The sequence below is a fragment of the Anticarsia gemmatalis genome, chromosome 25, assembly GCF_050436995.1.
Source record: "Anticarsia gemmatalis isolate Benzon Research Colony breed Stoneville strain chromosome 25, ilAntGemm2 primary, whole genome shotgun sequence".
Lineage (NCBI taxonomy): Eukaryota > Metazoa > Arthropoda > Insecta > Lepidoptera > Erebidae > Anticarsia > Anticarsia gemmatalis.
Window position 1 is genome coordinate 7,564,637 of NC_134769.1, and position 14,650 is coordinate 7,579,286.

At 39.0% G+C, this 14,650-nt stretch overlaps 3 protein-coding genes across 4 annotated transcripts; all 3 read right to left on the reverse strand.

Moving 5' to 3' along the window:
- Positions 1-93: 93 nt before the first annotated feature.
- Positions 94-2,471, reverse strand: LOC142983856 (uncharacterized). The gene is made up of 6 exons (XM_076131008.1): positions 2,395-2,471; positions 2,163-2,267; positions 1,756-1,896; positions 1,413-1,667; positions 812-1,000; positions 94-275 (listed from the first exon to the last, which is right to left on the reverse strand). The coding sequence occupies exons 1-6, from the start codon at positions 2,450-2,452 to the stop codon at positions 121-123; spliced, it is 903 nt and encodes a 300-aa protein (XP_075987123.1). The 5' UTR covers positions 2,453-2,471; the 3' UTR covers positions 94-120.
- Positions 2,472-3,939: 1,468 nt separating this feature from the next.
- Positions 3,940-6,462, reverse strand: LOC142983855 (macrophage mannose receptor 1-like). The gene is made up of 6 exons (XM_076131007.1): positions 6,338-6,462; positions 6,127-6,231; positions 5,879-6,019; positions 5,520-5,777; positions 4,798-5,013; positions 3,940-4,177 (listed from the first exon to the last, which is right to left on the reverse strand). Exons 1-6 carry the CDS (start codon positions 6,393-6,395, stop codon positions 4,020-4,022), a joined length of 936 nt encoding a protein of 311 aa, XP_075987122.1. The 5' UTR covers positions 6,396-6,462; the 3' UTR covers positions 3,940-4,019.
- Positions 6,463-8,544: 2,082 nt separating this feature from the next.
- LOC142983979 (macrophage mannose receptor 1-like) lies at positions 8,545-13,881 on the reverse strand. Of its 2 annotated transcripts, none has more exons than XM_076131241.1 (6): positions 13,788-13,881; positions 11,152-11,256; positions 10,393-10,533; positions 10,034-10,291; positions 9,317-9,535; positions 8,545-8,747 (listed from the first exon to the last, which is right to left on the reverse strand). In XM_076131241.1, exons 1-6 carry the CDS (start codon positions 13,843-13,845, stop codon positions 8,590-8,592), a joined length of 939 nt encoding a protein of 312 aa, XP_075987356.1. In that variant the 5' UTR covers positions 13,846-13,881; the 3' UTR covers positions 8,545-8,589. The 2 variants fall into 2 exon arrangements, with proteins under 2 accessions (XP_075987356.1, XP_075987357.1); XM_076131242.1 differs by having other exon boundaries at positions 8,545-8,742; positions 9,312-9,535.
- Positions 13,882-14,650: the final 769 nt, after the last annotated feature.

Genomic DNA, 14,650 nt, shown 5'->3' on the forward strand with positions numbered 1-14,650 from the left:
CACTCCATTTGTTAAGAACCTGATATACAAAAAAGTACCTATTTAGACTTAATATAGAAAAATCATCAATAAAAAAGTTGTATTTTTTCCAACTTATATATTTCTGATACTTATGTAAGTTCAATACTTGCGAAATTCTAATGTATTCCTTTCACAGAGGAAAGGTCTTACAGTATCACATGTCATTGTGTTGTCTTGTGCGTGGTTAAGAATGACGCATTCCATGTAGTTGAAATAAAACATTGGGTCATTGTAGAACTCGTCCATAGCCTGATCTGAAATGAAGTAAGTCGATTATGACAGCTAGTAATTAAAAGCCACTCGGCTCTCCTGTAAATTTTCTCAAGAAATAATTCCTAGGAACGATCACAAACCTTACTTTGAACATCATCAGTCTAGCCTTTCTTCCAACTATGTTGGAGTCGACTTCCAGTCTCAGCGGATGCAGCTGAATACCAGTATTTTGCATGGCCTATCGGACCCCCACAACCCACTTACCTGGGTTAGGTACACAACCCAACTAGCACACAAGCGCTATAAGAAGCTGCACAATAACCGGATAAAGGAATTTATAATACTCTTCGAAAAGACTGTCGGACTTCTAAGCTTCTGACTAATGTAAATGACTGTCAAAGGTCTTTCAATATGACAGCCGGGACCCACAATGTAACGTACCTTCCGAAATACGGAAGAACTTGATATTTATTAGTTGGTCACCCATCCACAAAACAACGTCGACAAGCGTAACTAAACCACAAGCTCCTCAAAAACAATCCTTACTTTGAGCTCTTGTACGTATTTTATTACTTACTATGATATTCTCGCTTTCCAACCCAAATTGCTTGCTGGATCATATTGAGTACAACTTTCGACTCTTGCTGATCATTCATGAAGGCCAGGTAACCACCTTCAGATCTACATGTGGAATCTGCGTCGTTCCAGCTCATTTTTTCGGAATGATATTTGTAGCAACTGCCCGCAGCTAGATTAAGAAGGTATCCTGCGAAGCAAATAAATCTTGTTATTACAGTCTTACCGCAGGATTCCGGTCTTCTCCCGTAATCAGAGAATAGCCGCCTAGCGCCTTTTCACACACACTCTAGGGCACATTCTTAGGAGCGTACAGGATTACGCACGGAAAAGACGGCGTGCTCCTCGCTCGCGATTTTCTTCGCGAACTTGAAACAAGAGCGCGGCGCGCGCTCTGTGGCTTCAAGAATCACAAATGAGTACACGGTTCATTAGGTTTCTATTAGTGAGCTCGTGAGGTAACCAAATATCGAGCTTTTTTGTGTAGAAACAAGATTTTATTACAAGTTCATACATACTATAATGCGAAAAGACTTTTTCCCCGACCTAATACTAACTTAGCTAAGTTTAAGGTTGATAAAAAATATTTAATGTAGATTTACCTCGAGAATTCGGGCCACAATTCACTGTCTGTTCTTTTGTAGTGGGCTTAATTATCCCAGACTCTGTCGAGGTGACCCTGGCGATCGATAATCCCAGAGGAATATTGGTATCGTTCTCTTTGTAGCACATGTACGGCAGCGGCACAGAACACGACACCACTCGTATGGTACGACTGTCCATGGCCAAACACTCACCATCACGAGGATCTAACTCCTCGATCATGTCACTCACACTCATGTCGTCTAGTGAAACACCTGAAACGTTACAATACACGTAAGTAGAACTACTCAGTTACGAGAGTTGTCATCATTATAATCAACACGAACATAGTGGTATACTAACCTTCTGAGGACACAAATTGTAGGTTGTGAGAATGTACAAGCTTCGCGTTAATAAAGTAAGGTGTTGAGTGATTATTTACACCGATGAGTGCCATCATCTCGTCACGAAGTTGTTCATTCACAGGAGCCGCTAGCACTGCACCTGTTACAAATGAACAAAATTAAAATGTAATTTAATGTGAAAAAATAAATAGTTTTCTCTATAACTGTTGTCATTCTGCGTGCTCTGCAGCAAACTGTTGAATGAACAATGAACATGCGCCTGTCACATGCAATACTCGAACGAAGGGTCCTCGCGTGGTCACATGCAAAATAGTTTTGCAAGAAATAAAGCGACCAGCCACGCCCAGGTCCGAGTTAATGACAAAAAAATAAATATAAACAAAAAATAGTAACTAATTAACATACCTTCGATTTTACATTGGGTCACGGCATCCTCGAACGTTGAAATAATTTTGTTTGCTTCTATTGAACCATGTAAGGTTGGCTCGAACACATATCTGCCTTGTACATCTATAATAAACGTTAAGATATAATTACTAGAGATGACTTAATATGTTAATTTAATTTTAAAAATATTTGCGGACTCAGAACTGAACGACTAGAGACTGTAGTTGAATAGAAGTATGTTAACTCTCACCAGTTGTAGCGAACAGTACAAGAACACAAACTTTGATAGCGAACATGTTGACGAACATTGTGTAACTAGTGAACACACGCAATGTTTAAATACTAATACGCAAGCGCAAACTGATTACACTGTATTTGACCTCCTGTATCTTTTGGATATGTAGCTGTCACTAATCTCAGTTAAAATTTAATTATTTTTCAACACTCTATATTGAAGTAGGTACAGTTGCAGCCAAATAACTTGAACAATTTCGCTATATCATAGGGAACGATTTCTAGGTCCGCTTTGAAAGAATAGGAGAGCGCGACGGCTAGGGCTATAGCGCTTCGATCGCTTGTTTGGTAGAACAGTCAACCGAGAGTCCCCTGCACTGGGTCTACGTTTAGTTTGCTTTCTAAAATAACTTCTTGTGTTCAAGTGGTTTGGCGTCACCTATACTTAATATCATTGGACAACTCATATACGGTCATATTTTGTTTCTAGATTACAACTTGTACTATGGTAACCAAACAACTCATGCACATCACACAAATTGTCCCGTTGGGATTCGAACCCACCACACGCGGCGCCACAGTTATTACAGCGAGGTGACCACGTTAACCATTGCGGCATACGTGCACTTAATCATAAACGCGGTAAAGAATCGCAGTAAAAAGGAGATCATCCAGGCTCCATAAATTTTTGGGCCTTTTTCAAAGTGCCGGCCAACAGAAAAAAGTAGCATGTATCGATAGAGCTAGCCATTTGAAGCAATAGTTAGTATGGCACGAAACCGGTAGGATCGCTTTGAACCGAGTTATACAGGTTTGAAGATTCATAATATTCAAACATTTATTCATTTCTGAAAGTGCTGTGAAACATAAATAATGATTGATTTTACTAGAATTAACTATCTAAAGCAATTTTGATTGTGAAGCGACCACTCTGAAGTTGATTTAAGGTCGTAAGCACACGTATCAACTCAGAAACGGGTCGTCACCGTATCAACTCGAGCTCATCAGTATTATTTGTATGTAATTCCCTACTGTAACACACTTATCGGAATCGTTATGTGATCGCCCCGGCTCACGACGATGGGAGTGGTGCGTATGCGCATTATGCATACACAAGCACCCAGGGTGGAGTGCGGGGCTATGTGCAAATTCCGATAGAAGGTCGGGCATACCCTCTAAACCGCAACATGTGTCCTCATAACAAGGGCCCTCATCACAAATCTTGCCCGAAGCACAAAATATTGTTCCACATGCCGATGGGTCGGATATAACAACCCAACGGCAACACTCTAGAGGACCTCTTACCTAGACGATGGTTTGTTAGTTGCACACAACCGAGGGTGTGGCCCCTTACCGACTACCGACTCGGCTGGATACCGACATTTAAAATGTACTGCCAAAAAAGTTTCTACGACGCCCGTCAGAGGCGCTGATCATTTTCATGCAAAATTTCGCGATGACAGGTCGGTTGTCGGTAGTCGATAGTAATTGTGAATTGAGCGATCTTATTAGTTACTTTCGCCGACTACACTAGTCCTAATTAAGAAATAAAATAGGTACGTAAGAATAAAGCACAGAAACGAAAATATATTTTCAAGTAATTTAATTTATTTAACACAAAAGTACAATACTGGAAGCTACTTATAATATTCGAACATTCTTTTCGCAGATGAAAGGTCGATTCGTTTCACAGGTGTAGTCGTCAAGTCGTCCTCTGGTGTCTATGACGCCGCAGTCCAGGTTGGTATTTGGGTTATGACCATCAGTCCATACATTGTACAACTCGTCCATAGTTTGTCCTGAAATGCAGTGATTCGATTATCCCACTAATATTATAAATGCGAAAGATTCTGAGAATGTATGTATGGAGGTTTGTTACTCTTTCACGCAAATACCACTGAACTGATTACGATGAATTTTGATGTATAGATAGCTGAATATCCAGAATAACACATGGGCTACTTTTTATCCCGGAGTTCTCGAGGAATCGGGATTTACATGGGAAGGGTTTCCACGCGGACGAAGTCGCGGGCGGCCTCCAGTTACATAATAAATTTTAATTAGTACTACCCCACTACTGGGCAAATGTCTCGTCACGGAATGAAGGAGAGGTTAGGTCTTGAGTCTACCACGCTATTTACGAGCGAATTTTGTCAAGAACCGTTTTAAAGATCTCTCTGACATCCAAGGTTGGATCACGATGTTTTCCTTCACCGTTGGAACAAGTGATAATTATTACCAATACACATATAACTTTGAAATGTCATTGGTGTGCTGCCTCGGGTTCGAACCTGGAACAACTTGCGTGGGAGGTAACGACTTATACCACTCGGCTATAACTGTTACGGAAATGGAGATACAAATTCACGGGAATCTTTCCAAAGAGCATTTCTCAGAAAAGATGATTAAAGAACCTTACCTTGAACACTAGTCCATATATCATTACTATGATAGTCTCGTATTCCTATCCAAGTTCCCAAGTAGACCATTTCGCCGACCACTTGTGCCTCATGCTCATCATTCAGAACGACCAGGTGACCGCCTTCAGATTGACACGTTGACTCTGCCTCGTCCCAGTTCATTATATCGGGATGATACTTGTAGCAACTGTTTGTAGAATTATATAGATCGTATCCTGAAAAAAAAACAATTACAAATGTGTTATATTTTTAAAGAAAACTCCACTAAGAATTGCTGTTGTGTCGCGAGGATTTTTACAAACTTACAAACAAAGGACACAAAGTACAACCAGACCCGAATAAATTATTTGAGGACCGCACAAATAAATTGTTCCTTGTGGGAATGGAGCCCATGACTTCGCAACGCAATGTAGCGGCTTGGCGCCATGCAGGCATTGTATTTTGCTCTACCACTGCAGGGTATGGGGTCTCTCCCGATAAGAGAGAGGAGGTAGGTGCGGCTTAAGTCCACCAAGCTGGGAAATGCAATTTGAGTGTATTATTTCAAAAACTATTCATTAAAACTGTCTTTTTCATCACCTATGTTTTGCCTCGACCACTTGCGTTGAACGCGAATGACATTACCAATCGGCTGTCATCGGACTTATAGATAGGTAATACTTTAATAGGTTAGTAGCTATATCTGCTTTGATTTATCAAACCTTTACGAATATAAATTTACCTTGAGCATCTGCGCCGCAATCCATTATATTTTGTTTAGTTGAAGATTCATAAATCTCTGGTACTGGCGGGATGGTTCTGGCGATTGGTACTGCTCCGACATTACTGCTGGGATCGTTCTTCTTGTAGCACATGTACGGCAGCGGCGCAGAACACGACACCACTCGTATGGTACGACTGTCCATGGCCAAACACTCACCATCACGAGGATCTAACTCCTCGATCATGTCACTCACACTCATGTCGTCTAGTGAAACACCTGAAACGTAACAATACTAGTAAGTACAACGACTCAGTTACGTGAGTTGACACCTTACGATGTCACCATTATAATCAACACGGATATAATGATATACTAACCTTCTGAAGACACAAATTCTGGTTTGTGAGAGTGTACAAGCTTTGCGTTAATGAAGTAAGGCGTTGAGTGATTATTAACACCGATGAGTGCTATCATCTCGTCTCGAAGTTGTTCATTCACAGGAGCCGCTAGCACCGCACCTGTTAAAAATAAATACAGTAAAAAATCAAAAATGTATAGGTACTGCTACCTGAGGTTCAACCTTTACTCACTGTAACATCAAAAAATAAAAAAGGGAATTACATACCTTCAGTTTTACATTGGGACACAGCATCCTCGAACATTGAGATAACTTTGTTTGTTTCTATTGAACCATGTAAGGTTGGCTCGAACACATATCTGCCTTGTACATCTATAAAATAATAACTACATATTACTTAAAGCTAGAAACTGAGGCTAGAGGTTCAGAACTGAACGACTAGAGACTGTAGTTGAATGAGAAGTATGTAAACTCTCACCAGTTGTAGCGAACAGTACGAGAACACAAACTGTGCTAGCGAACATGTTGACGAACATTGTGTAACTGGTGAACACACGCAATGTTTAAATAAACGCGTAAACTGATTACAATGTATTCTTTGACCTCTTGTATCTTTTGTACTTATATGTAAGGCCCCTCGTCCACGGCTTTTTGTAGCGATGCAGTGCATCGCTTCTAACGCGTGTTAGTCGCCTTTGCAACGCGCTACAGTAGCGAGCGTAAGTGGGAATCGCGACTGAATCGCGTTTGCATCGCGACTGAATCTGGGCCCGTGGGCGAGGGCACACAGCTAGCACACGCTTTGCGTCTGTATCGATGCTACGCGCGATAGCACCGCGTTTGCATCGCTTCAAAAAGTCGCCGTGGGCGAAAGGCCTAACTGCTCTACTCACTTAATCTTGGTTAAAACCTAAAGTTATTTATCATAACAATATAAATTGTTCTAATGCACTGCGCACTAGTGGTTGGCTGCATACGCGGTTTGTTTCAGCACCTAGCGGCCTGAAACGGTTATTGTAGCGATGGAACCGCGTAAAACTGTTGAACCGCCTTGAAACCAAGTAGTCGGCATCGTAATAACTTGTGCTATATATTGTTACTATTAAAATAAAGTAACACAAAATATTAGGTTGGGGTAAAGGCTTTTCGCATTATAGTATGTATGAACTTGTAATAAAATCTTTTCTCTACACAAAACAGCTCGATATTTGGGTAACTCACGAGCTCACTAAAAGCAACCTAATGAACCGTGTAGGTACTCATTTGTGATTCTTGAAGCCAAAGAGATTTTATTACAAGTTCATATACTTCATATTATATTATAATGCGAGGAGCTCATGGCTTAGTTTACAACAGCCGCACGGATCGATCTCTGAGGTTAAGCTACGCTTGCCGAGGTTGTTCCGTGGATGGGTGACCACTGACCATCTTAAACATATCGAGTTCATCCGTGTTTCGGAAGGCACGTTAAATTGTGGGTCCCGTCATTTACGAAGATCTTTGACAGGCGTTAACAGTAGTCAGAAGCTTGAAAGTCTGACAACCAGTCTTACCGAAGGGTATCGTGTTAATACCCAAGTAACTGGGTTGTGGGGGTCAGATAGGCAGTCGCTCCATGTAAAACACTGGTATCCCGCTGCATCTGGTGAGACTGGAAGCCGACTCCAACATAGTTTGGAACAAAGGCTAAGCGAATATACATATTATAATGCGAAATGACTTTTTCAACGACCTAATACAAAATTGTTAACCGCTAGTGCAAAACTGGGTTGAAAGCGGTAAGTCGCGCGGCGAGTCTCAGGAGCGGCTCACCGCTAGTGCGTTAGGGTGCTTATCAAAATTAGCAAGAAAATTGGTCCGTCGCTAGCTGCTTCTAACCTGGGGGCGTATTGTGTGTCTCCGTTGATAAGTATCCGATGGCCCCTATGCTATACATAGTTTATTTGCTAAAATAATGATGATTAATTCGTTATATCAAGACAGCAATGTACTCCAAAATAACTTTCACACTGACGTTTACTAGCTGCCAATTGAGATTCACAACAACAGATCACGATGTCTTCGGTTCGATTCCGGGGTCGGACAATATATAGGTACTATTGGACTTTTCTTGTTAACATAAGAATGAACTCAGTAGTCAACTGAAGTTAAGTGACGTGTCTGGTATATGGCTATAGGCTCGCTCCATATTTCATGGCATAATCTTTGCAACTAAATGGCGAAACGTGAGTGTATTATATACACCTCTGCCTTCGCTTTAGAGCAGGGGTTCCCAACCTTTTCTTAGTCAGGGACCACTTTTATATTATTCTTGTTAGCAGAGACCACGATGTATTTTCAGCCGAAAAAAGAATATAGTTTTTTCTTGGTAGTCTATTTAGGATTTCTCTAGTTTAGACCCAAACATAGCTTAGGAAATAATTTGATATTTGAAAATTAGACACTAGGATCAACAATTGGTTTTATTTTTGCTGTGTGGCTGTAAAATATTTCCTGGAGTTATAGGTCGTTGAAAATCAATCATAATTTAATTTTATTTCCCTTAATTTTGTGACTAGTCTAAGACCGGAATCCATATAGCAATAGTGGTAACTTAGGCCAACTTCACCAGCCCATATAAAGAAATCATACACATTCATATACATATATTATGAGAAACAGCGTAGTATTAAAACGATTGTTATTATCAACTAAAATTATTTATTTCATCTAAAGGTACAATACTGAAACTTATAATATCCTTGGATTCTTTTCACAGATGAAATTTCTTTTGGTATCACAGGTGTAATCGTCTAGTTTTCCTTGAATGTTGATGGTTCCGCAGTCCAGGTCCGTATATGGGTTGTGACCGTTATGCCAGACATTGTACAACTCACTCATACTCTCTCCTGAAATGCAATACCACGATTATGAAGGCATAGTAATATATTATTATTATAACTAGTAGGCTCACGTATAAATAGACTCGAAGATTTATTATGTGTACGTTTGTTCGCCACTTCGGTAAAACAGAGTCACATATTTACGTGAATTTTCCCAAAAAAGTATTTGTTTAGTTTGTAAGTAAACTTTTCTGCAGAAATTAAGGCTTGCTAAACACATATTCGGTTCAGCAATCGACCTAGCCGGTCGCAGAACCGAATATGTGTAGCTGAACTCGATGAACACAAGCCGAACAAGTGAGTCGCGTCGGTTTTTATTATTCCATAAATATTGTCGAACCGAACGTACCGAACCGAATATGTGTATTGCAAGCCGTACATACTATCAGTATAACAGTGTGTCTAAATAAAACATCCTTAAAATCGTCTGGATTGACTGAAGATCCTCTTTTAAACACCTTCGTAATTATCTCTGCATCACCCTAAGGTAGAATGGCAGAAAATACCCCTGGCATTAAGTCCGCCTTTATACAAAGTTGTATATTAAGTTTAAAATAAATAAATAAGAACCTTACCTTCAACGCTAGTCCATATATTATTATTATGAAAGTCTCGTATTCCAATCCAGGATCCCGGGGCATCGAAGGCTTGAACAACTCGTGCCTCATGCTCATCATTCAGTACGACCAGGTGACCGCCTTCAGATCTACATGTTGAATCTGCATCATCCCAGGTCATTACAGCGTCCGACTGAATCTTGTAGCAGCTACCCGTAGAACGGTCCAGATGGTATCCTGGGAAGCAAATGAAACTTGTGATAACAGTCCCACTGCAATAGCACAATTCTAAAGTTTGACATTTAAAATGTACTGCCAAAATAGTTTCTGCGACTCCTGTTAGCAGCGCTGATCAGATTTTCATACAAAATTTCTCCACAGCTAGCCGGTTGTCGCTGGTCGATATTTAAGAGAATCGGGTCTCAGGTTTCCTCTTGTAATGAGAGAGTGACTAGGCGTGGGTCCAATCGCCACGTTGGGTTTACATTTCTACATTTTTTCGACTGTTTACGAGATTTTTTTCCCATGACCATGATTTCCAGCCACGTTAAAGCCTTGGGTATATACCTAACACATAACAAAAAAAAGTCGTTGGCCTGGGTTTTGAAACCTTAACCATTCGTTTTGCAAGGCAAACGCTTATTAGTCGATCATCAATGAGTTCTTTACAAATGAAACTTAAACAAGAAAGTACATGAATTCACTCCCACTGAAACGTGTTAAATGTAAAATTACCTTGAGAATTAGGGCCACAATCTAGAGCTAATATTCGTTCTGAACTGGACTCATAAATCTCTGGTACTGGCGGGATGGTCCTGGCAACAGCTACTCCTACAGGAACGCTGGCATCGTTCTCCTTGTAACACATGTACGGCAGCGGCGCAGAACACGACACCACTCGTATGGTACGACTGTCCATGGCCAAACACTGACCATCACGAGGATCTAACTCCTCGATCATGTCACTCACACTCATGGCGTCTAGTGAAACACCTGAAACGTAACAATACTAGTAAGTACAACGACTCAGTTACGTGAGTTGACACCTTACGATGTTGTTATTATAATCAACACGGACATAGTGATATACTAACCTTCTGAAGACACAAATTGTAGTTTGTGAGAGTGTACAAGCTTCGCGTTAATGAAGTAAGGCGTTGAGTGATTATTAACACCGATGAGTGCCATCATCTCGTTCCGAAGTTGTTGATTCAAAGGAGCCGCTAGAACTGCACCTGTTAAAAATAAATATAGTAGTAAATAAAAAGGTTTATAATAAAATACGTGCTAGTGCTAGTGTATAATAAAATACGGGAACTAACGCGAACACGCATTTTACCATGAAATGCCTTAAGTTTCGGCGCAACGTGCACTCGCCGTGGTTGCAGGCTGACAAGAATCTCGTCGCGTTCGTTATCTTCTTGCTGTTTCCAGTAGCACGATTCTCTACAGCCTGTATTGTCGAGTATCGAAAGTTTGACACTTAAAATGTACTGCCAAAATAGTTCCTACGACACCCGTTAGAGGCACTGCTAAGACTATGATACGAATTTCTCGATGACAAGTCGGCTGTCGGTAGTCTCGAGAGTAGTAGATAATCGAGCTACATTTATAGCAGATTACGGTTTCGAACGACAGACAAGAATTAAATACAACTGCCGTGAAACGATAAAATGTCGTCGTCACTACACGATAACAATTTTTGACGACAAACAGTCGTTATAATGGGAACAGCTAGAGACGACATTTGAACAACACGACTATCTGTCGTCACGACATAGTGGGAACGCGCCCTTACTGACGGTTATAGTTATAAAAAAAATAGGCTTAAAGTTTTAAGGGAATTAACATACCTTCAGTTTTACATTGAGACACTGCATCCTGGAACGTTGAGATAATTTTGTTTGTTTCTATTGAACCATGTAAGGTTGGCTCGAACACATATCTGCCTTGTACATCTATAACAAAAAAGTTAAACTATATATATGTATATATACAGGGTGTCCCAAAACTCAACGATAATCCGAGACAGGATGAAAGGCCAAGTCATACCGGTTCTAGGAAAAATCAAAAAAAAAATCCATATCACTTAGTTGAGCAATAATAGACACTTTTCAAAAAAGTTGAAATTCCACACCCTTGGTCGCATTTTCAAGTCCTGTGATCACCAATGTCACAATTTCACTGTGTTTTTTTCAATTTCGTGATCTTCATTAAATATGCTATTAATCGTAAAACAAAATAATGCATAAAACATTGTTAATTTAATAAAAAAAGTTAAGTTTTAGTGAGTCATGATTTACAAAAATATCGTTAGTTAACTTTGACGCTTCATATTGAAAAATAAATATACTACACTACCCTTGGCAAGTTATTTCAAAAGTTGGCGCATTTAATCAAGATTTCAAAATGGTGCAACACTTGCCACTTTTCTTGCCATTAAAAATGTTATTTTTATTTGAACGAAGAGTATCCTCGCAGATGGGTCGGACGCAGTGGTACAATTTTATGGCGTCCTCGTTCCCCCGATCTAAATCCAGTGGATATTTTTTACTGGGAATGCATAAAAGAAAAAGTCTGTTCTAAATCAATACAAAATCTATCAGAACTTCGCCAGAAAATTGAAACAGCGTCAGAAGAAATAAATGCAAGGAATTTTGCTTGTCTGGTGCAAAGGTCTTTTGTAAGACGTTGCAGAGCCTGTATTCGTGCCAGAGGCAAGCAATTATTTTTAGTAAAGAGGTAATTGATTCAGTCCATAACCAATATTTAATGTAATAAACATAACAGGTTATAATAATTAAAAAAAAAACAATGAACGAACCATCGTTCTTATTTAATTATTCTCCTTAAACTAAAGTAATTCCGAATTGTTTTATTCTGGCACGAATACAGGCTCTGCAACGTCTTACAAAAGACCTTTGCACCAGACAAGCAAAATTCCTTGCATTTATTTCTTCTAACGCTGTGTCAATTTTCTGGCGAAGTTCTGATAGATTTTGTATTGATTTAGAACAGACTTTTTCTTTTATGCATTCCCAGTAAAAAATATCCACTGGATTTAGATCGGGGGAACGAGGACGCCATAAAATTGTACCACTGCGTCCGACCCATCTGCGAGGATACACTTCGTTCAAATAAAAATAACATTTTTAATGGCAAGAAAAGTGGCAAGTGTTGCACCATTTTGAAATCTTGATTAAATGCGCCAACTTTTGAAATAACTTGCCAAGGGTAGTGTACTACATTTATTTTTCAATATGAAGCGTCAAAGTTAACTAACGATATTTTTGTAAATCATGACTCACTAAAACTTAACTTTTTTTATTAAATTAACAATGTTTTGTGCATTATTTTGTTTTACGATTAATAGCATATTTAATGAAGATCACGAAATTCAAAAAAACACAGCGAAATTGTGACATTGGTGATCACAGGACTTGAAAATGCGACCAAGGGTGTGGAATTTCAACTTTTTTGAAAAGTGTCTATTATTGCTCAACTAAGTGATATGGAATTTTTTTTTTATTTTTCCTAGAACCGGTATGACTTGGCCTTTCATCCTGTCTCGGATTATCGTTGAGTTTTAGGACACCCTGTATATATAGCGTACGAATGGTACGATCACTTTAACAAATGGAAACTAAAAGATTTTTCTTTATTAATTCATAATATCTGCAACTATTTTTATTATCGCAATAATATAACTACATTAAAATTATGAACTAATTAGGTACAATAATAATACACTTAAAAATAATCTTCAATAATAATATTTTACACATTATTCAATGCCTTTGTAAACTTTGGCATCTTTAGTTTTGCCATGATAACTTTACAATATATACTAATAAGTTTAAGTTTCATGGATTAACCCCCGATTTCTGAGGTACATTTAAACTCATATAAAAAACACTTTTGAATAAACAAACTTCTGCTAAATGTACTCAGAAACCGGGGGTTAGTGCTACTAAACCAAGACTTATATTAAAACTATGTTTTTTACTACCCATTATTGTCCCATTGTAGGGCAAGGGTCTCCCCCCAAACGAGGGGGAGGTGTTAGGCCTTGAGTCCACCACGCTAGCCAAGTGCGGGTTAGTAAATAATTAATAAAAAAATACAAATACCTATGAAAATAGGTACCTATATATTTCAGTTGATAAAGTTAACATGGCAAAGTGAAGAATCAGATGCTATAGTTGACTATCTATACTAATATTATAAAGCTGAAGAGTTTGTTTGTTTGAACGCGCCAATCTCAGGAACTACTGGTCCGATTTGAAAAATATTTTCAGTGTTGGATAGCCCATTTATCGAGGAAGGCTATAAGCTATATTATTATCATCACGCTACGACCAACAGGAGCAGAGTACCGGTAAAAAATGTTACAAAAACGGGGAAAATCTTGACCCATTCTCTCTTATGTGTCGCAAGCGAAGTTGCGCGGGTCAGCTAGTAATTAATATATTTGATTGCAACCACTTACCATTTGTAGCGAACAGCACTAGAGCACAAACTGTGATAGCAAACATTCTGACCAACATTGTGACCTAGTGAACACACTTTACTCACTGTAAAACATTAATATCTACATACGGTTTATATATGTAACGTTTGACCTATTTTATCTTCTGGTTATGCCGCTGTTATCTCGGAGAAAACCCAATGCGTATTTTCAAAACAATAAACAGAAGACCGTGATAAAGATGATTAAAACAAAAATTTTAACAAAAACAAAACCGACTTTATCCAAAAAATACTCCAAAACGAACTGAAAGTCAAAAATAATAATATTTTTAACTACATTATAAAATGTAGTTACAATATTTGTAACTACATTATAAATTTTTGTTTCTGGAGTCGGTGTTAGCCGGGGTTAGTTAGTAAGTAAGAACTACAATACATAATAACACACCTAGATCTAAAGGGAGTTAACTCAAAAAGCAGTTTTTTCAGAAAAGGCGAAAAACTGATTACAGATTCCTCGAGCGCTGCAGGACATTTTTGAATTCATCAATACTTTTTAAATACAGATAGGAAAAAGATAAGGGAATTCCGTTCTTGTCGTGATGTGAGTGCAACTAGCAATGACAATGTTTTCGGGGAGTAGGGGCAACGTTGTTCAACAAAAGGGGCTTTGCGCGTCACCTCGCGGTGAATAATGTCAGTATCATTGAATTTGTTTTATTGTAAATTTAACCCATTACTGTCCCACTGCTGGGCAAGGGTCTCCTCCCGTAATGAGGGAGGGGTTAGGCCTCGAGTCCACCACGCTGGCCAAGTGCGGGTTGGGGACTTTGCATGCCCTCAATAAATGTATTAAACAAATTTTAGGCATGCAAGGTTTCC